The following is a 23127-nucleotide window of genomic DNA, read 5'->3' on the forward strand; positions in this document are numbered from 1 at the left end:
GAAGTTGAGTGAGAAGAATGAATTTTAAAATAATCACCAGTTTGGCTCCTGTTCATGAGGGCGGGCCTCCAAGGGAATCACAGGGCGAGGAGAGAGTGAGGAGGATCTTAGGAAGAAGGGTCAGATGGAGTCCCTGGTACCTGGACAGTGTTATCGAGTGGGATGGGTTGGAGGAAGAGGAGGGAAGGAATCACATGTGTTAAGCAGCAGATCCAAGTGAAATGCATCACCTGTTCTCTTAAATCTTCACATCGGCTCTATGAGGCTGGTATTAGGAGCTCCATCTTAAGGATGATTGGTTAACTCAGAGATGAAGTTGGGATAAAGGCGTTAAGTCAACTGCCAAGGTCACAGAGGAAGTCAATGGCCCTACCCCAAACTGACCCAGCCCTGTCCAATCAGTCCAGTTGGTTCTTCAATTTTACAGGGGATCAGAATCACGTAAGGAGCTTGGAAATCATGTGGATTCCAGGCTCCCACACCAGAGATCCTGATCTCTGGGACCCAGGACTTTGCATTTCTGAAACTAGTGCTTCTGAAGCAGCCGGTCCGTGGAGCCCAGTTTGGGAAGCGCCACATCTTCCTTCGGGATACCAGGGACTGTTAAAACGGGGATCACTTCAGCAAGGCAAGCCTGAGCCCCCCAGATAAGCTCAATTTCTCTTTTTCTTTCTGTGTGTAACACTCGGTGCTCTTAACCCACTGCTAGGGAGTGGAGCTGCACTTCAACAGCTGGTTCCCACTAGGCACTTGTTTTAAGGAGGGATGTAATTTAACCACGTAGGGTTGGCAGTTCTGTTCAGGGCTAAAAGATGAAGATGATTTGAACAAGCACACTGAGCAGATTTGACGGCCAACTGATTCACGGTGCCGTAAGTCCTGACAAATAGAGCTGCTGCTTGCAATCATGGTTTAAAGAATGTCTCTACTGTAATTTTCCTAGTATCTGACTGAATTAGACTGCCTGTGGGTCTACGGATGTAGTGCAGAGTGCCACCTAGCGGAACCTCGTGAGTGTTGCTGTTCTGCTGCCGAGATCCTTGGCTAAGTCGCCAAAGCAGGGTGTGGGAAGAAAATATAAGAATAGATATAATCACCTCTTAGAAAGTGTATTTGGGGCTATTTTATCATGTACCCTATGTATTCATATAGAAATATGTAGGGCTGTATGTCAGATGTTTTTTGGTGAGAGGGCAATATAAAAAATATTGAAGACCATAGACTGTCAAAGTTTTGTTTCGACCACTTATTTCCACTGCTTTGGCTTAGTGTCTCAAAATGGGGCTGGCTGTGCATTTCCCTTTGCACGTGCAGGTGTAGGTGGAAAACCTGAGTTAACCGGGTAAGCAGCCTTCTTCTGCCTCTGACACATTTCCTCTTTTCATAGAACATGGACCCCACGTTGAACTGTGGTGTGACAAGGATGCCCTCTGAGTATCTCTCTAGCTCCCTCTGGTGCTCTCTCACGCCCAGCCTCACTCGCTGAGCACTTTCTCTCCCTCTCTCCCATTTCTGAATAATCTAACCACCAACTGTTCACCCCCCCACCTCCAGCCCATAAATAGCCTCTTTAAAGCAGGCTGTAATTTAATAGTTAGTGGTGTTTTTCATCCTACTGAACTGTGAGTTGGTGAAAACTGTCGCTGGGCGGGCATGATGCTTGGATGTTTCGTGCCCACTTCCCACAGACAGCATTCACCAAGTCAGAGAGGATGGACTGCTCACTTGCTTTTATATAGACAGAAGATTCCTCATACAGTGAATATGTTTAATCTTTGTCTTTTAGTATCTGGGAATTTTCTTCTACTAACCATTTCTGCTTTGTATAAAGTTTATGCTCAACATTTCATGTACTGTATTCATACCTTATATTAAAATTGTTTTTAATTTAAAGGCTGACACTTAATTCGTTAGCTCCTCCATTCATTACATGTTCTCAATCACTGCTTGGTCTACTCTTGTTTTCTTTGAATTTAAGTCCGTGGAACTTTCTAGAAATGTCTCAGATACCCAGAGCTGATTTCTCTAGGCTCTTTTTTAAAATATAATTTCTCATTTTCCATAATCTTTTTCTACCATGAGAACGCTGACCACTTCCTGCTTAAAACTTATCTGAGGAAAGTCCCTTTTTGTTGATCCAAGTTCCCATGTTTCCCCAGTTCTGCTTTTTCCTATGATCCTGCAAGAAGAAAATCCAGAAGTATGAAATAGTGCCAGTGTTGCTTTGCACAGAGCCCTGCGATGATTCTTTACCTCTACGAATCAGAACTGAGTTCTTCCTGTTTTCACCCCTCCTCGACTTCTCTTTGGGTAGAATTGTCTTTCTCCATCGTCATGTGTGAGTTCACATTTTTCCTGATATAGCCTGTTTTCGTGAAACTTCTTTTAAAAAGACCTGTCGAGAGAGACCAAATCACTTGGACTTGTCGTCTTGCAACTCTCCAACCCCCTGGCTCCGTTGAATTGGCTCACTCAGCAACAGGTAGACACGAAGGAGGAATCCTTCCATCCAGAGTAAGGGCGCCCTGTCACACAGAGCTCACCTCAGGGTGGTAGAAGCAAGGAAGGGGGTGCTCTCTGCTATGGGCAGGCCGTCTCAGGAGAACAAGAGCCAGGAGACTGGAACAAATAGGAGCAGTGAGCATTTCCCTGCTGTCATCAATCCCACAAGTCACTCTGCCTTCCATGAGGAGCATAGGAAGGGGTAAAAGGAGAGAAGGGCTAGTCCCCATCCTTCCTCATTTCAGGAGTTGATATCACAGGGTAAAGGAAAGAGAAAACTCCCTCCAAAGTACCATTCTGAATCCATAATAAATGAATAAAATCTCAGTTCAATGATCTGTACTAATAAACTCATCTGTAAAATATCATGCTATGCTTGGATCATGGAATGAGGAAGACTGTTCTTTTTAGAGCCTCAGACCAAAACTTACAGGTGTCCCATCCTGACAGAAGATAAAGTTCTTACCTTCAGAGGCACTAAAGATAACATTTGTACGACTCATGATTATTGATTGGGTTCCATAGTTTCCTTTAAGCATTTATGAGATAGTGTAGAATGTAGTTATGAAATTTACATTCTTTCAAAAAACTTTTTATTGAAGTATAGTTGATTTACAATGTTGGGTTAATGTCCGGTGTACAGCAAAGTGATATATATTCTTTTTCAAGATATCATTTCAAGATATTATTATAAGATATTGAATATAGTTCCCTGTGCTATCAGGTCCCGGGCCAGACCTCCTGAATTGGAAGCTACATTTGAACCAGAGCCCCAGGTTCCCAGACATTAAAGTTTGAGAAACACGGCTAATAGGCTATTCTTTCAACTAGTTTGGTCATGAAGGAGAGGAAACAGACATCGTGTGATTGTATATACAACTGGTTTGCTCCATGTGACTGCCTTAAATATACTTACCTTCTAGATATAGATCTGAAAGAACCACGTATGGTTGAACACGGTGCATCTTTAAACAGGAATATGTGCAGTCTACAGACTCATCAATCAGAGCTCTGCTTGCATTCCTATTTTCAAGATCTTTGGTGGGTTCAAATTTTCATGACTTTATCAAGGTCTCAAGTACAGTTGTTACTTTATACTTTTATCCAGGCAGTTGGTGCCATTGAACAAATGAACATGTGTTTACAACTCCGTGGCTTTCGTAAAAGAAGAATATTTTGTATAGTTTAGTCTCAACAGAACCTTAATGCTTTTACTAAGTGTGTTTGTCTCAGTGGACATGAAGTGGACATATATTACTCTAGATTGGTGGTTTTCTTTCTTTTTTTTCTTTTTTTCCCCAGCTGTATTGAGACATAATTGGCAAAAAAAAAATAATTGTATATATTGAAGGTGTACAAAGTGATGGTTTTAATATATGTATACTCTGTGAAATGGCATAGTTACCGTTTGGGGGTGGTAGTGAGAACACTTAAGCTCTATTCTCTTAGCAAACTTCAAGTGTAGCATATAGTTTTATTAACTATAATCATCATGCTGTGCATTAGATCCTCAGAGCTTATTCATCTTATAACTGAAAGTTTATACCCTTTGACCAACATCTGCCCATTCTCCTCAGCCCCTCCCTCCATTCTAGTCTCTGGTAACTGCCATTCTCCTCCCTGATTCTATGAGTTTGACGGTTTCAGATTCCACATATAAGGGTGTCATACAGTATTTGTCTTTCTCTGTCTGACTTATTTCACGAAGCATAATATCCCCCACGTTCATCCGTGTTGCTCCAAATGGTAGAATTTCCTTCATTTTTACGCCTGATTTCTATATACATGCCTCACATTTTCTTTACCCATTCCTCCATCAATGGACACTTAGGTGGTTTCCATATCTTGTCTATTGTGAATAATGCTGCAGTGAACATGGGGTGCAGGTATCTTTTCAAATTAGTGTTTTTGTTTTCTTTAAATACTCCAGAGTGGAATTACTGGTTCATATGATAGTTCTATTTTTAAGTTTTTGAGGAAAGTCCATACTGTTTCCCCTAGTGGTTGCACCAATTTCCATTCCCAGCAACAGCGCACAAGGGTTCATTTTTCTCCACATCCTCACCAGCACTTGTGATTTCTTGTTTTATTTTTTTTATTTATTTATTTATTTTTTTTAATAATAGCTCTAACAGGTGTGAGGGGATATCTCATTGTGGTTTTGATATGCATTTCCCTGAAGGTTAGTGACACTGAACATTTCTTCCTATACTCGCTGGCCAGTTGTATGTCTTTGGAAAAATGTCTGTTCGGATCCTCTGTCCGGTTTTAAATGGGAGTGTTTGCTTTGTGCCATTGTGCTGCATGGTTCCTTGTACATTTTGGATATTCGCCCCTAATCAGACATATGGCTTGCAAGTATTTCCTCCCAGTCTACAGATTGCTATTTTGTTGATGGCTCCCTTCACTGTGCAGAAGCTTTTCAGTTTGATGTAGCCCCACCTGCCGATTTTTGCTTTTGGTGTCACATCCAAAACAAACCATTGCCAAGACCAATATCAAGGAGGCTTTTGCCTATATTTTCTTCAAGGAGTTTTATGGTTTTGGGTCCTACATTTAAGTCTTCGATCCATGCACACAGGTAAGATGACACTGTCTCATCATTAACAGGGGTTACAACCACAGAGAGTCTCAGGCTCGGGGTGACACCACGGTACCCCAGCAGGGAGGGTAGTTTATTGTGAGACACTCCCAGTGATTCAGATATCAGTTTCTCCACCCTTTAAAGTGGCTCTTAACCTTCGCTGCACCTTGAAATACCCTGAGGTTTTTCAAAAATCCCCTTGCCTGTGTCCCACCAGTGAATGGCTTCTGATATAATTGGCCTGGGGTAGAGCCTGGGCTTTTGGATTTGAAAGCTTGCAGATGATTCCAATGTGCAGGCCACGTTGAGAACCACTGCTTTAGGATCTGTTGCAACTGGTTCTCAGACTTGAGCGTGCATCGGTCACCTGAGGGGCTCGTTAAGACACACGTGGCTGTAGCCCACATTAGTCGCTGATTCAGTAGATCTGGAGTTGGATGGAGCCTGAGAATTTGCATCTCAAAGCAGCTGGGCCCCTGGGGTGCTGATGTTGCTGGTCTGGGAACCACCCTTTGAGGACTCCGGCTCTGCTGAACAGGTCTGGTACTTCGTTGCTTTCACTGGCCCGCCCTGCCCTGGAGCTCCTGGGTCATTGTATTTGAGTCCTGATATTTGCATTTTAAATAAGAACCAGGTGATCCCCATTGCAAATGATCTAGAGACAAGCCTTTGCGAAACCCTCCCCTCCACCCAACGTGTATTTGTAATGCTGAGATGCCTCTGGCCGGCGGAGTGCCTTTGAGAATGTCGTCTCTTTTCTTTCCTTCTTCTTTTCCTTCGTTCCTGTTCAAGCTGACCTCAAGCTCTGTGCACATTGCCTTGGGGGACATGTGCAGGGTAAGTTATTCGGATATCGCTTTCTAAAGGCTTCATGGTCTTAGGGGATCCTAGAAGGGTTTGTAGGGGTAAACCTACGCAAGGAAACCTGGGTCTCCAGGAATGGCCTAGGACGACGCTGCTTCTCCACCCTTTTCGGAGAGAGAAGCCAAGGGGGATGGGAGGGATGGGAATGGGACGGCTGGGGAGGTCTGTTGGTCCCGAGAAAAGAGGGGGCCTGCCAACTTTCTGTGGTAAATGATTAAGAAATGGATTGCGCGTGCGCGCGCGCGCGCACCCCCCACCCCCGTGTGTTACTACATCAGACCCAGACACTGTGCATAATCCCTGGGAGGCGAGCCTCATCCAGTCCCCTGAAGGTCTGAGTTAGGCTGCGGGAGAGTCAGGTAGGATGAAAGCTCAGAGTCAGAAGCAGAACCGATTCACTGAAAATGAAGCCGGCTTTCCATCCATCGCAGTTGGTAGACTGACATTCACACCAGATACACTAGATATCCGTTTGTACTATCTGAGCAATTTCCACTTGGCTCTGTTTCTTTTGTGATCGGCTTTTGTTTTCTCAGACTCTAACTCAGTAAGTGGATTTAGACTAGATACTGGGAATGCTGAGCTTTATTTGATATCTTTGATAATTTATTAAACTGACCCTTTGATAATTTATGAAACTGATCCTTCTCTAGCTCATTCCGTAGTTAAAATTCTCTAGCTCTTCCCAAATGGAGGAGCAAAAGCTTATTGCTTCACAGTGTTTGCTTTTCTTAAACCTTAAAACTTTGAGACTCATAGGGCAAATTATGAATACAGATTGTTTTTGTTTCGAAACTTGGGTTGCCTTAACTGAGACGGCCCCCAAACGAAGAATAAAGCTTTTATACATTATACATGTGAAGATTTTATTAACTTTTACAGCAGTGTAAAATTTTATACCCATTTTATCCCATACGTTATCACACAGAAAGGACCCCTCTGCTTCGTCAGGAAACCTGAAATACTGGACGGGGAGCGCCACCTGCTGGCGGGATGGTTACTAACGCCTTTGCCTTTGACTGGATCTTCCCGAAATAATTTCTGACCCTGAAAGCGATTCCGGAGTCCCTTGGGGGAGCAGATCCAGAATGGAGGAAACAGAAATGGTTTTCTCTAACTCCAAAAGCACCACTTTGAGAGATAGGAAGATTGGGAAAAGAGAATGAAGGAAAGAGGAAAGAAGACACGCTGGGATGGGGAGACGGAAGGGGTCCTGGGGATTGGGAGGAATCCATTTAAGACCTCATAGTCTTCCTCTCCACACCCAGCCCGGGGCCTCAAACCTAAGGGAATTTCTTGTGCTTTCAGAGCACCTTCATATATATGAATTATGTGGCTGTCCCCTAGATCTTCTCGAATGTTCTCAGCCTCAGGTATCGATACCTGTCCCCTACCAGCCACTCTCCTCTGGTACCCAATCTCACCTCCTCCATCAGTCCCAAAGAAGTTGGAGGCCCACTGATGTGCACTTCTTCAAATCCCCTCCTCTCTACATCAAAATATGTTTTATGTCACTGTCCTCCACACCAGCTCATGAAAACAAAGTTCTTTCCTCAAACAGCCTATCCTATTCACAAGGAGTGGGGGCCTTCCCTTAGGTGTCCCTTCCCCTTCCCAAGTTACAGCTCCACCCGCCCCTGCTCCTGGTTCCTTCCCTTCTGCCTCATCAGATACACTCCATCTGTGGCATCACCGCTCTCGTCCATCCTGCTGGCGTGCCTCCTCACCTGAACGTGGTTCCTGGAAAATCATTTTCTCTCCAGATGTTTGTTGCGGCACTGTTTGCAAATTTAAAAATTAGGACACTATTTCATTCTTTTATATGGCTGAATAATATTCCTGTGTGTATGTATGTATACGTACCACATCTTCCTAAGCCAGTCATCTGTTGATGTGCACTTGGGTTGCTCCCCTGTCTTGGCTATTGTAAATAAAACAGCTGAAATGAATACATTACTGCAAATCAACTAAACTTTAATAAAGAAAAAATTGGGAAACCCAAATGTCAATCAATAGGAGGCTCATTAAATAAAATGTTGCGTCCATACAGTACATACAGCATAACCGTTTAAAAAAAAAAAGAGACAAAAAAGAATAAGGCAGATCTATGTATCCAAAGCAGTGCTAGGTGGAATAAATGGTAAAGAGCAGTACGTATCATTTGGTCCCATTTTTGTAAAAAAAAAAAAATCATAATATGTCAGTATCTACACAGGAAGAGTCTTCAAGAACGTACACCAAACTGTCAGCGGTCATTGTTTGAGGAGTGGAACTTGGAGGGCTGTCAACGTCTACGTTACACATTCCTGAATGTGAATGTTTTAGAGCTACGTAATATTATAACCGGAAAAGACTTACATATAGCAAACCTCCCTTAATTCTACCCATAGACTCCTCTGTGTCCCCCATACATTTTCACCAACATTTGTCAACTGATAAGTGCACAGGGCTGAGCTGGGCACACACAACAGCCCTGGGGCTCAGAAGGTTTGCAGTCTGATAGGGATGTAAGATGGTCCCACCAAAATATAATCCGAGGCAGAAAGTGACAAGGTCCGCTGAGCTTTCAGTTCGTTTGGGCAAATTACTGAACCTTTGCAAGGCTGCTTCCTCCTTTCAAAGTGGAGCTGATAATAACCACCAAAGCATAACGTGAAATGGGCACGGTCTTAGGAGGATACCCGGCCCAGTGGAGATGAAATGGCGCAAGAGGCAGGGAGGGGCCGGGGGACTGAACACAGAGAATGTACATCTGCTGGGTGGGCCGGGCCAGGTGGGTGCCGCTTGAGATGGGCAGGGTCCCCACAGCTGCGTCCCAAATACTCTTGGCCCAGAGGCACCAACCATTCACAGAATGCAAGCTCCTGTGATTCGCAAAGCTGGGGTGGGGTGGGGTGGGGTGGGGCAGGCACAGACGCGTCCAGGAAGCACGCAGAAGGCAGCAGAGTGGGGGAGGGCGCGGGGCGTTCTCAAGGAGTGGAGGGCAGTCAGGCCAGCGAGAGAGCTGGGCGGAGATCCAAGGCTACTGACAGGGAACGTCGGGGGAGAATGGATCTAGGTGGCAGAGAAACTTGCTTACCAGCTCCCGGGTCCATGCTGATGGTGGAGTCAGAGCTGAGATGATGGTCATCAGTGTGCTCCTTCTGGAAAGTTCTGGGGTGCTGGGGTTGGTGGTGACTGAGGGGTGACCATGTTTGCTCTCAGGCCCCACTACTGTTTAGCCCCTTAGAACTCAGTTTTGGATTCCACCAAACTCAAAACTACTGCCTTGAATGTCACCAATAATCTCTTTGCCATATTGGGTGAAATTTTTATAGATCCCCGGGATCCTTTGCATGGTAAGAATACTGGATAGTGGTCTGGAGCCAGAGGAATGTGACTTCTTCAACCTCTTGGTGCTTCAGTTTCTTCCTATGAAAACTGGAATGACCACAGTCCATCCACCACGGGGCCCCTGAGAGGGGTAAAGAAATGAATCAAGGAAAATTCCCTGACACAGTGAGCTCTGCTTAAGGATCAACCACAGCTATGAAACACGTCCTTTCTTCTCCTCCCACTCTCCTCCCTTCTCTCTCGCTCTACTTCTCTCCCCTCTCCCTTTATTCCAGAAACATTTACTGAGCTTAGCTTCTCCTCTCCCGCAGCCCCTGAGCTGGGTGCGTGGGGATAAAAAGGACCAAGTGCCTGCCCTCAGGGAGCCCCCGGCCAGAGCGAGGCACAGGCTAGTCAGTTTAGGAATAAAAAGAGTCTTGAAGGGGGATGCAGAGGATGGCTTGGCCCTTTGGGAGCACAGAGCAGAAGCCCCAGCCCAGCCCTGGGTGGGGCTGGCCCAGACACGCATCCCGGAGTTGATGAAGTCTGGGAGTTATCCCGGCAGGTGGCTGAGCCTTGGTGGAGGGGTGAGATGGGGGCAGTGCGAGCCTGTGCCCAGAGAGGTGTGCGAGCGGGACTTGGAAGGGGAAATGCAAGAGTCTCTTAAAGGCTGGAGTGTGGGCTCAGAAGGGGGGCTTGGCTCTTGAAGACCTGAGAAGGGAGACAGAGTGCATCAGAAAGGGTCTTCGTTGGTGATCCTGAGAAAGTTAGACTTGATCCTGAAGGCCATGGGACATTCTCTGAAGAACTTTCGGAGTGGGTAGTGGGGTGGGCAGGGGCTACGGTGTTGACAGCTGCATTCTAGAGCAGCCATCCTCTTCCCACTTCCCATCCCAGGACTGGTTGGTCCCGGTCTGCCCCTTCCTTGGATCATTCTTCTTCTGGCTCCTTTGATAGCTCTACTTCCATCACCTTCGTTCAACAAGGAAGTTTTATTGAGCCCCTGCTGTCCGCCAGGCCCTGGGCAAGTAACCAGGACTACGACGAGGACCAAGATGGCCCTCTTCATTGTTTTCATTGCTCTCTGAACACGACATGAGTGTCCACGCCCTCTGCTTTTGATCCTCTGCAAAAAGCTTTGTCTCGGCTCTTTCTGTTTAAGCAAGAACATTCACATTTTATTTTACACACATTGCCATATACACACATAAAGAATCTTAACCTTGCTCAGTTTGTAGTCGCATATTTTTCATATTTGCATCCACTTCTTAATTTTCGAATTGTTTTAGATTTACAGACAAGTTGCACATAAATGGTACAGAGAGTTCCTGTAGACCCCACGCCTGGTTTCCCTTTTAGCGTCTTACATGCTTATGGTATATTTGTCACAATTAATAAACCAGTAATGATACAGTTTTCAGATCTTCTTTGTTTCCGATGACCTGGCAGTTTGGAGGAGTACTGGTCAGGTAATTTGTAGAGTGCCGCTCACTTTTTCTGTTGTTTTCGTCACGATCAGACTGGGATTATGGGTTTTGAGGAGGAAGACCCCCCAAGACGGGAAGTACCATTCTAGTTACAGCACCTCAGGGGTACCTGTTACCGATAAAAGTATTTCTATATTTATCCATCAGTGTCTATTGACGCCAAACACGGATTCATGCCTGTGTCTCTTGTTTGCAGCCCAGTACCACATGGTTCATTCAGCCTGGCCTTCACCCTTGTACAGCTCCCTTTTTGATCAAGTTCTTTTATATCTTAACTTCGTTCTCTCCCACCCTGGTCTTTACGCGCTGATCAGGATGGTTAATGCTCAAAGCTTTACAAGCTATAAAAAACATTTCCATCTGATGCAGGCACAGTGGAACAGTCGCACAGGATGGTCTGGCTTCATGAACCAACTCACTTAACTGGGGTCCATGAGTCCACACTGACGTCCACGGGTCCCTTCAACCTGACCTTGAAACCCTCCCAGTCTCTCGGCCAACTTTCACTCTCCTTTCTCAAGTATTTCCCTCCACGATACCCAGGACTTAAGAGAGAACCAGGGCAATGGTCTCCGGCCCTTTTTGCCTCAATGTTCCACGCTATTCTTATGTCTGTGGTAGGGGAGGAAAATTCCAGACACTGCCTCGTGTCGTGGTTGCAGGTGGGGTGTGAGGACAAGGTTTCCTCTACGCCTGACCCCCAGAACTTGTCTGGGGGTTCCAAGTCTCCTCTGCTCCCGACCTTACCACGGGCCAAGCCCTCATCTGAGACCACGCTAGCATCTCTCTGACCATCTCAGCCTCTCCAGGCCGGCTAAGTTTCATCTTCTCCAAGGAGAACTAGTACTGTTTTCTGGGTTGTTTCATAGATTTCCTACAGTTCAAACTGGACCACAGCTCTTGAAGCTGCCCCTCCTTCTCCAGCTGTGTGGAGCCAGCCCTGCCCTGAAGCAGTGTCTGCCTCAGAGCCCACTTCCCGGTGGGTGGAGGACCCGTGTGTCTCGAGTTGGGGCTCCCACTGGTAAAGGCCTTAGGATGCTTTTCTGCTTGACTAACCCCTTTTGGTCCAGGGATGTCTGTCAACACCTCAATTTGCTTTGGCGGACCTGGGGCAGCAAGAATTCATGTCAGCGGATACATAATCCTGCGCTGAAGACAGAAACTTGATGATTGTGATGAGATTTTAATAAAAAGAGGCGGGGAGTCAGAACAAAGGGCTGATGGGAACCAGAAAACCCACACTCGTCCTCTTCTCAAAACACTGATGGAATGCTCGAGCCTGTCTGGCTCTTCACTTAGGGCGTTCGTGAAGGGAGAAGTTGAAAGAACACAAGAGCAGAAGTGGCACAGTGGGAGTTCCAATACTCCTCTCCACCACCATTGCACTCTTGACCTTTGGCTTCAGTTCCCTCATCCAGGAAATAAGGGGCCCTTCCAGCTCTAGAGTGCTATGGGTTTTTGTCCTGTCTTGGCCCATTATTTGGGAGACACTGACTTCAGAAAACACAGGAAGGGGTTGCAACTGATGGAAAGACCAGGTTTTCAGGTAATTCCTCTGCAACCTACATCTGACTCAAAAAAGGAATTGGTAGAGGACTGCAAGGACCTCGCCTTGTCCCTATTTCTGTGTAGTTGAATATGCTGTTGAAAGGAGATGGTCCCATTCATCCTGATGAAATGAGCTTTAGTTTGCTGTAGCTTGGCCACCAGGTACAGTTGCACAGGTTGCGCACTGCTTAACAGTAGTTGGCCATATGGCTGAGTGAGCCTGGAATCACAGCCCTTCCTCCTCTTACCTAGCTCGGTGCCGATTTGGGGTTACATCAGCCCACAGGAAGAGTGCTTTCAGCAGACTTTTTCATCCAGAAGGGTGCCTTTTTCGAATGGGCACTGAGGTGTTGCGTAGCCTAGCACTTTAAGCTTTTGTTGGGAATGAGAGATAATAGCGCAGATGGAGAAGAACTGCCGCAGTTGGGAACGAGCGCAGTGCGGTCGGGGTGAGTCAGGGCGCGGGCTCAGGAAGAGTGGGGTAGAGAGGCAGGAAAGGAGGGAGGGAGCTGTGGACTTGTGGCAAGCAGTGCAGGAGGACCAGGAGATCACCAATACCTGCTTCCTGCCTCCGAGTCCTGCAGCCCGTGTCACCTGTATCTGTGCTGACCAGGGAAGGGCAGCTTGCTGTCCCCTCTGGAGGTCTGTGCCTCAATTTAAAACCAGGATGGGCTCACATCAGATCTGGCCTCGTGTCAAGGAACCCTCTTATGCATGTCTTCAACCAAATCCTTTGCCTAAGAAATGTTTCTTGTACAAGACCTCTTCCACTTTAGCCTTTTCTATATTTCATGATGGGTTTGTTTTTTTTTTTTTTTTTTTAGACAAACAACAGATTCTCAGCACCTGGTTTTGTCCAAAGTCTGGAGCCGTGTCCAGGGCTCTATCGTGTTTTCACACACGGGACTTTGCCACAGCCCTGATGGGGAGAAGCCATCTGCAGCCCTGTGAGCGCGCTGGTGCTCACTGATGCCAGAGGAAAGGGTCACGGCCAGCGCCTGGCGTGGTCCTCCCTGTCTGCCGTGGGCCACGGCCCGGAGGTGAGTGAAGTCCATGGCGGTAAGAGTGATAACGATAACCCTAGTGCGACTTGTTGAGCGCTTACTGTGTGCTAGGGACTGTCCTAAGGCTTTCACAAGCATCATTTAATCCTCAAAGCTCCCATAAGAGAAAGATAATGTTATTGTCATCCCCATTTGAGAGATGAAAAAACTGAGGCTCGGCGATGCTCATTTGCCCCAGCAGGTGGTTGTGCTGCCTGGCAGACTTGCCCGGCCAGGGTACTTAATGACCGATCGTCTCCATTTCGAAATAAAGATCTGAGTCAGCGTGGATGGCAAGGCAGAGAACCAGCAAGGAGCTTTGTGGAGCTGTGTGCCCTTGCAGGCCCGGGCAGGAGAGCGGATGTGGCCCCTGGCTGCCGGTTTCTGGGCTCGGGCAGAGGGTTGGATCCTCTGGCCACTTTCCACGTGGGACTAAACTTCTAGTTCGGGTGACTGTTCTGCCCTGGTGTCAATTTCATTTTCATCCTTCGCGGTTACTGTTTGTATGGAAAACCCAGTGATGGCTCATTTGATTTGAATAAGGGGCTTGCTTTCATGGTTGGCCTAGCGTGGGCACTAAGCTGTTGGCAAGCATAACGCAAGTGTGCGCCGTGCTCCGTGGGCTCCCAACTGACTGCTCTGTAACTGGCCAACATTTTGTGGCCCGAAGGCCAGGCCGTGTGTGTCTGGCTTTTCTAGAAAGGCTGACCACTCTCCAGCCTGAAGGAGCCTCGCTCAGTCCACTACTGGTGGTCACTTTTACGTCCTTTCTTGAACTTTATTTCTCAGCAAATGTTTCAAGGGAAGCCAAGAGATTGGGTGGCGGCCAGATGAGGTCTTTGAGGTGACTGTCACCAAGGTTTTTGGTGAGCCCATGAAGTCACAGACTGTGTTCTCTGGGGTCCTGGGAATCCCTCCCCAGATTGTGGATCAGGCCTTGAATCACCTGTGGTGAGAGGGCAGTTAGGAATGGCCATCCAGGCCTGCGAGTTCTGAAAGGCATGCCTTCATGACACGGTCTCCAAAGTCCTCACGTTGTCACATAGAGAGGTTGTAGGAGAGAGAGGGACCAAGGGCCTGAGGGAAAGTAGTAACAATGAAGTGTGTGTGTGTGAGTGAGAAAATGTCACCCCCTACCCACCCTGTCCCCAATGCGGTTTCCTCCAGTTCAAGGCAAGGTGAAGCACACTCTATCCCATTCTAGACTCTTCTTTTGGCCAGGAGTCAGCAAAAGTTTTCTGTAAAGGAAATATTTTAGGCTTTGCAGGCCAAAAGGTAAATTGAAGACTCTAGGAAGATACTTCTATGATAAAGAGAAAAAGAAACTGCTCAATTATTTACTTGATAAAATTCGAAATATAGTAAGAATCAGGTGCAGTCTTCTGTAATATAGGTCTAATAATGGAAAGGATGGAATTCTTTGCGAGGCATGAGAACATTTTGCCCACCTGGAGTTTATAGTTAGTGTTCTTTCTCATCAGATGGATGGCAGATTTCATCTGTGAAAGTCATTCTCTACTCCCTGGCCTGATCCGGCCCACATGCTGGAGTTGGCTGACTCCTGCTTGGTTAAACCTTCTGAGGCCTCCCTCCTCTGAGAGCTTAAAATCCAAATCACTTACCAGGCCAAATCAGGAAATTCAGTTTTCCTGCCTCGTGCTCACGTTCACCCATGCACTCACTCATTCATTCAACAAACATTTATTGAGCTTACACTTTATGCCCGGTGCTGGCTGGGGTGCAGGGACACCCAGGAGAAGGGTGCCTGCTCTGTGACCACAGCCTGGTGGGGGAGATCCACACCCACCACGCCGTGTGCTGTCTTGGAAACACATGGATCAAAGATGAAACGATGCAAATGTTATTTAACCACATCTGTGAATTATATACAGAAAAATGAGTTTGGGCAATCCTAAATTGAGTACAAATTTGTAGTACAGTTGGAAAAAAAAAAACGACTCCAGTTTTTTAAGGCAAAGCACTAATCTCCCCATCTCTCCCTCACTTTCCCTCCATCCTGTTCCCAGAGCTGAGGTTCCTTACAGCCACCCACACATTCACACAAATAAAGCCCAACTTACAAAAATGCACCGGATGTATCTGGCTCGGGTTATATTGAAATCATTTCATAAATGACTTTTCTCCCCCCAGTTTCAGTTTTGAAATGTTAAAGCATAGTCAATAAATGATTTGGCAACAGTGAAGAAATCACAAGTTCCCTTCTTCCTACAGAAGCCTTTGTAAACCGCAGGCTAGGTTCTGCTGGTGGTAAAGCGGCCGGTTTGAGGAAGCGGGTTAGTTCCTTCTGTCCGCGCGCCCGCCGCACAGGCCGCCGCTCCGCTGCGCTGCACGGCCCGGGCCGAGCAGTTAGAAGGGCCGACAGAGGAGCGGTAAGCCCCTTCTTTTCTTTTAACAGAGCTTGCCCCCAAAATAGAGGATTTCTGACCCCGAAATATGGCTTGGTGGCAAATACGGCTTGAACAAAGAAAATGATCACAGGGCAAGTCAATATCAAAAGGTGAACTATTGAAACAACTCTCACTGGAGGCGAAGGGGCCTGGTGTGCAGGAAATTTCGAAACTCGAATGCGGTGGTCTCGTCATTTTGAAGAGGAAAACAAGCAAATTCCAAGTTAGGAACTGACCTGGAACAATATTCCGGGTCAACATTCTCTTCTAGAATACTCTAGAAATAATATTCTCTTCTAGAGCCAGAGGGTTGGAGGTGAAGCGGGTGGGGAGGTATGTGTCCTTTGCTACTTTTACAGAAAAGGACGACCTCTCTGGGCTCACACACTCGGGTCGCTTGCTTGGGTCTCTGCAAAGCCTGAACTTCATCTGCTCCCAGGAAATTAATGTGCAAGAGTGGTTGCGGCTTTTCTTGGTCAGAGTTTTTAAGTAAAGACGTTACTAAGTCCATAATTATGTTCTATAGTGTTTAGACACAGCTGGTGGTCAGTTTTGGTAATCGTCAGGAACTGTCAGATTAAAAACCTTTGCCATTTAAAAAAAAAAAAGTATCTTTTCTAGAAAATTCCATGAGATTTAAGAGCAGCTGCAAAGATGGATTTCCAGAGAAACTCATCCAATGTTTACCTTTGTATATTTTTCCCATGCTCACTCAGTGCTTATTAAAGCTCTTGGAGTTGTTTTTTTAACAACTATTTCACGTATGTATAAGTTCTTGAAATTAGTGTTTTATATCCATTTAATACCCATTATAATTCTCGAAAGTAAATGAAGCCTGCACTGAAATTGTATGATGCTTTACAAAATGACTGCAGTGGCCCATAAAGAATTAGGCCAGCAGGGCCAACGACATATATAGAATTGCAATTGAAGTTATCCAATTTCTACTTGATATTCGTAAACTGCTGAAAACCGATAGAATCCTATTATCAGAAAGGGAAAATAAAATAATGGAATCAAACTAAACTTGAAAAAATGCCCCGCCTCCCTCTCATTAGTGGTGGGCGGAAGTCAAGGATCTAGCTGCCTCCTGGCCTCAGAGCAGGGGTTCTTAGCCTTGATTACGTATTAGAAGCACAGATCGAGCTTTAAAAAGCTTGATGTCCAGGCTGAAGCCCAGACCCCAATGGACTCAGTTCTCTGCAGGTGGTCCTGGGCACTCGTAGCTTTCAGCTTCCCAGGTGTCTCAGCATGCAGCCAAAGTTGAGAACCGCTGCCTTAGCACAGCGTCTACACAGCACCTTTGGTCCTCTCCTTAAGGGGCACAGGCTTTTTTAGGGGGTGACAAGGCCTCCAGGAAGACCTGAAACTTATTAGTAAATAAGCTAATAAGCCCCTCGGTTTGATTCCAGAAAGCAAAATAAAAGTTGCAAATATGCCTTATCAGAACAGCCGAGGCTGTGGACCAGGGAGAGGGCAGTTGGTGAAGTTCATTGTCCTTCAGTCAGCTTCTTGTTCTTTCATGCAATGAGCCTAAAAACTGCGCGGGAGTTTACGGAGAGAAGGCGGTTCCACGCAAACCCAGACTTACAGAGCATCAGGGTATGTCTCACCGGGGAAGACGGTATGACCCAGGGTCAGTCTTTGAAACTGAGTTGTGTATTATTTCTAAGTGTGTCTTGGTGCCACCTCCAGGGTCTACTGAGGGGAATGTCATTCCGATGAAATATCTTTTGAGTTCAACTGAGCTTTGGGGGGTTTTTTTGGTCCTTTCAGATCAGTTTACTTTTTAATTGAACTATAGTTGATTTACAATGTTGTGTTAGTTTCTGGTGTACAGCACAGTGATTCAGTTATACATTTGTATAGACTTTTTCATTATAGGTTATTACAAGCTAGTGAATATAGTTCCCTGTGCTGTACAGTAGGTCCTTGTTGTTTATCTATTTTATATGTAGTACCTAATATCTGCAAATCCTAAACTCCTAATTTATCCCTCCCCCCTTGCCCCTTTGATAACCATAGGTTTGTTTTCAATGTCTATGAGTGTTTCTATTTTGTAAATAAGTTAATTTGTGTCATTTTAAAAGATTCCACATATAAGTGATATCATGTGATTTTTGTCTTTCTCTGTCTAACTTACTTCACTTAGTATGATAATCTCTACGTCTATCCATGTTGCTGCAAATGGCATTATTTTATTCTTTTTTATGGCTGAGTAGTATTCCATTGTGCGCGCGCGCGCATGTGTGTGTGTGTATACCAAACTTCTTTATTCATTCATCTATGGATGGACACTTAGGTTTCTTCCATGTCTTGGCTATTGTAAATAGTGCTGCTATGAACATTGGGGTGCATTCAACTGAGTTATTAAATGGAGTTGAGGGATTTGCTATTTTTTTAAACTATTATCCCCAGTTTATAATTATTCAGGGCTATAAAAACACAGTGTATTTAAATGTGTAACCTATGATCCTAGATTGGCATTCTCAAGTACAGGCTGTGTTGACTTTTCAGATGGTTACAAAGAGTGGCTAGTTGGTGCCTGCATCTAGAATGAGTGGCTTTCCAGTTGTTCTATGGAATGGCAGAGAACCTGGAAGTGCTCTGTGGTAGACTGATCAGTGGAAAGGCACAAGGTAGGTCATAACCCCAGAATTGGAAGGTTCCAGGAGATTCCTGAAGGTTCCTACAGATTCCAGGTCTGGCTTTGGTGTTTCTGCTGATGATTGAAACCAGATCACTGTCGAACAGCTGCTTGGTTCCAATCTGTTAACTACTCAGGTACCTTTAGGCTGTTTCCACTCTGCCACCTACCATCTAAATGGCCTTGGATAAATGAATGTCTCTGAGCCTCAAACTCCATGTCTGTAAAATGGGGGCTTATGACAGCACCCACCTCACCGATTTTTAGGAAGATTGCTAAAGCATACAACAAATGCTCACTACTGTATATTCTGAAATTCAAATAGCATAATTTTTCTTATTTTTATGTAGATAAAATCAGGCCCCATCTCTTCATTGATGCACCCATTGAATGTGGTAGTGGTTTCTTTTGTTTTCCAAAGCTGTTAGTGAATCCATCAAATGTGGACTAGGTAACATAAAGTATCTAGTATTACCTGTAAATTTCATCTAAGGTGACAAATCCTATCTGCACGACTGTTACTTTATTAATTTACTGTCATAATATATCATTGGTCAACACAGGCACCTGCAAATGAATCAGAACCCATGAAAAATTAGAACTATTTCCAGTTTGGCAAACGTTCAGTTCTGGTTGAGTCCTACATCATGCCCAAACAGCTAAGTAATTCAGTTGGGGGGATTAATCACGGTTTATGATCGGTTCTCTTGGCACTTCAGTGTCAGTGGGCATCAGCAGGGCCCAACCTGAGACAGGGGTGCAGCTGGGGAGACGGTCTGAGGCAAATCGCATCTCAGCAAGAGGAAAAAGGGGGGGCACCATTGCAGAATCGCTGCTTACAGCCTAGGAGAGGGGTATGAAAAGCTAAAAGGCTGTTTATTTCGGTGCCTCGCAGACCACCTTCACCCTAGATTGTGTGGGAAAACCTGCAGAATTTGAGCCCCACCTGGTGGGGTCACTGCCTTTGTACCCAGAACGTCCCATCTCTGCCCTACCTATAGCCTTCACCCCACAGGCTGGGTTCTGGAGGTGGCCCCTGGTCTCACTCTGACTCCCAGGGTGTCCTCCACTAAGGCAGGTTTGCTGAACTGTTCTTAAAACTCCTCTAGTCTTTCAAAATTGTGTTTTTGGTGTCCATTGGGGTCCAAGTTGAGAAGGAAGATTCGGGTGAGGACTGAGAGGCTGCTTTCGATGTGCTCTCTGGTTCCCTTGGAGCCCAGAGGAGACAGCTGGCTCTTCACATGGCGTGGACCCAATCAAAGAACTGATTGGCGGTGGAAAATAGGAAAACAGTTGCAAAATGACTTCCTCAACAGCTAGCAATGCTATAATCAGCAGGGAGGGGGAAGTTAGGCAAATTTCTTTTTTGTGTGTGATTCATATGCTTTCTTTACAGAAATCGGTCTTGATTTTTTTTCTGGGTGTTCCAAGGCAACCCCCAGTGAAAGGCTGAGACCATGCAGACCCAGTCGTCCTCATCAGGGCTTTTTCTGGCAGCTCAAACTTGTGTCGGCAGTGAGTTCCACCGGTCAACTCTTGTTTCCCTGCCCTCTGCTCTTACTCTCTGTCTCCTGTGGCTGTCGTCACAGAGGACCACAACTTTGGTGACTCAGAACAACAGAAGTGTATCCTGTCACAATTCTGGGGGCCAGAAGTCTGAAATCAAGGTGTTATCAACAGGTCTGGTTCCTCCTTGGAGGCCAGGAGGGAAAATCTGTCCCATACCCCTCTCCCAGCTTCTGGTAGTGGCTGGCAGTCCTTGTTGAATAGAGTTCCCTGTGCTGTACAGTGTAAACTTGCTGTTTATCTGTTTTATATATAGTAGTTAGTATCTGCAAATCTCAAGCTCCCAATTTATCCCTTCCCACCCCCTTTCTCCCAAGTAACCATGAGTTTGTTTTCTATGTCTGTGAGTCTATTTCTGTTTTATAAATAAGTTCATTTGTATCTTTTTAATTTTTTTTAGATTCCACATATAAGTGCTATCATGTAGTATCCTTCTTTCTCTTTCTGGCTCACTTCACTTAGAATGACGATCTCCAGGTCCATCCATGTTGCTGCAAATGGCATTATATTATTCTTTTTTTTATGACCGAGTAGTATTCCATTGTGTAAATATGCCACCACTTCTTTATCCAGTCATCTGTCGATGGACATTTAGGTCGTTTCCATGTCTTGGCTACTATAAATAGTGCTGCTATGAACATTGTTCCCAGTGAGATGCTCCAATCTCCTGCCTGGGGTGCTGGTATGGGATGTTCATAAACCAGGTGGATGTCAGGGTTCCCAGAGCTGGAGGAGGGAAAAGGATGGTGTTCCATGCTCCATATTCACACTGTGCTTTAACCTTCCTGTTTGATTTTTGACAGTTCACCCCTGCCTTCACTTGTGCCTGGACTCCCGAACCCAAGGCTCTGGATTCAACCTTTCAAGGTAGTAAGTCTCAGGGCGGGGATCAGGAAGGGTCTAACTTCTCATGCAGACTTTCACCCCATCCTTGGGCAGCCCTACCTGGCACGCCACTGCTTTGACTGCTGCCTGCAGCTCCCGAGTCTTTCTGGGCTCCTGTGCTATGAATTGACCTTGCTCTGATTGGCTTTAGCCTTCTCTGCTCTGCTGTGCACCACCGACCACTCACCCACCCGCTCGTCATCTTCCTCAACTTTATACACATTCCTTGTTGGCTGTGGTCTCCTTTTATGCCCTTTTCCACCTTGTAGGATCCTAGCCCTTTCCTGTTGCTTTACTGAATGCCTTCAGCTGTCAGCCTCAAACAACAGAGGTCTGTTTCTCTCTCTCTCTCCCTGTTTTATTTGCATAGTTTTACTTTCTATCTTATTTGCATAATTGCCTTTTTTTTTCCTGTTTTATTTACAGAGTTGCCTTTTCTCTCTTTATTTTTCTTTTGAATACTTGCCATTTCTCTATTTTATTTGCAGAGTTGCCATTTTTCTTCTGCCAGCCTGGATGGTTTTTATTCATTGGTTATGCCTTAATCAGGTAGATTCTCTTTGGTTTCCTTTGATGTCCTTTGGGAGCCAAGACTTTTGGTAGCGAGAGGCATGGGTGTGGCCCGGAGGAAGAACCTGGCCGGGGAGATGCAGCTCTCGCTGGCCAGGGCCTTGGGCTCTGCTCTCTCCTCAGAGCCCATGGATGATGTGAGCGAGGGTTCCCTCTCTGGATGAGGAGCCTTCGCAGTCCATCTCGCCTCTGTGAGGCCTCGGGGGATGGAGAGGCTTGAGCAATCAGGGTTTTCTCTTCGCCATCTTTGCTAGCTGCCTGCTCACTCCCACTCTTCCCATCCATGTACTTCTCTTCAAATTGAGGGTGTCTGGAACTTGCCCACTCATGTCCTTACCTCAGGACTCTTTCAGGAGAGTGGAGTTGTGAATCTCAAGGTCTTCGCTCAGAAATCCTTTCTGGAATATTCTGCTCATTTCCATGGCCCCGTCTTTATTTTCAGTTGCCTCGGAGTCTCTGGGAGGCCATATTCATCCTGAAAAAAGGAGTGAATATGAAGACTCCTCTTCTGGTCTCTGGCGCCCCCTAGAGGCTTTTCTCCCCAGTTGCTTAGTGCTGTATGAGAGTTACATTTGAAACGAGACGTTGAGGCCTTAACCTGAGGCTAAGGAGGACACATCCTCCTCTTTTTAGGCTTTCCTAGCATCACATACTTCTTGGTGTCACCATTGAAATCTTGTAATGTTGCGTTTCAGTCGTGTCTGTTTAACCCACTAGATGGTGAGCCAACTGATAAGCTGCGCATGTGATGAAGGAAAGGCCGAGGAAGAGTCAGGAAGTGGCTTCCGAATCTAGCAACGTTCACACTTGGAAGTCACATAGGCTTAGATCTGCTTAGGTGCCGAGCAAACATAACATGGCCTGGGTCACCTGCCAAAGGTCCTCGCATCCCCGACCGTCATTACCCCTTGGTGCTCCTGTGTCTCCCAGTGGAGATGTTGAACTTGGAGACCTGGGGAGGCCTCTGCAAAAGCTGCGTATTTTCAAGTCATGAATCATCTTTGAACACACATTTTCGAGATGTTTTAGTTTTCTGTTGCTACGTGACAAATAACCCCCCAGTATAAAGGCTTCAAACAATACCTCTTTAGTAGCTTAAATTGCTGTGAGCTAGGATGTGGGTAGGCTTGCCTGGGTTCCCTGCTCTAGGTCTCATTAGGCTAGAATCAAGGTGTTGGCCAAGCTGGACTCTTCTCTTGAGGCTCTGGCGAAGGATCCATTTTCAAGTTTATTCAGGCTGTCTGTCAATTTTAGTTCTTGGTGATTGTAGGATCAGGGCCCCCATTTCCTTGCTGATGGTCACAGGGAGCCACTCGGCTTCTAAAGGCCGCTTACATTCCTTGTCAGGGGCCCGCCCCCTCCATCTTCAAGTCTGCAATGCTGCGTCAAATTCTTCTGCTTCCAATCTCTGACTCTTCCTTCTGCTATTTGCCAGAGAAAGCTCTCTGCTTTTAAAGGCATATATGACTAGATTAGGCACATCTAGATAACCTCCCTTTTGTCACATAATGTGACATAATTACAGGAGTACTACCAGGTGGCAACGTTCACAGGGATCATCTTAAAATGCTGCATACCACACCGGGCAAAGTAGGGCTTTCTTTTAGTAAAGGCTGAACGTCAAAGGTCCTCCTGTAGAGCACAGGGAACTATATTCAATATCTTGTAGTAAGTTATAATGGAAAAGAATCTGAAAAAGAAAAAAATTTAT

The 23127-nt window shown here is 45.9% G+C and overlaps 1 protein-coding gene across 8 annotated transcripts in view; it reads left to right on the forward strand.

Annotated features, from left to right (window-relative positions):
• The window catches only part of TLR8 (toll like receptor 8), a 53341-nt gene that overhangs the window by 22864 nt on the left and 7350 nt on the right, over positions 1 to 23127 (forward strand). Inside the window, exons 2-3 of one of the 8 annotated variants that reach the window (XM_010966216.3) lie at positions 13122 to 13337; positions 20765 to 20831. In XM_010966216.3, coding sequence (XP_010964518.3) covers positions 13267 to 13337; positions 20765 to 20831 — 138 coding nt within the window. In that variant the 5' untranslated portion in view covers positions 13122 to 13266. Of the gene's footprint in view, positions 1 to 13121; positions 13338 to 15548; positions 15731 to 15761; positions 17351 to 20764; positions 20832 to 23127 lie in introns of those variants that run through there. The other 7 variants (XM_045525031.2, XM_010966218.3, XM_010966219.3 and 4 more) reach the window with 7 other exon arrangements.

The sequence above is a fragment of the Camelus bactrianus genome, chromosome X (assembly GCF_048773025.1).
Source record: "Camelus bactrianus isolate YW-2024 breed Bactrian camel chromosome X, ASM4877302v1, whole genome shotgun sequence".
NCBI lineage: Eukaryota > Metazoa > Chordata > Mammalia > Artiodactyla > Camelidae > Camelus > Camelus bactrianus.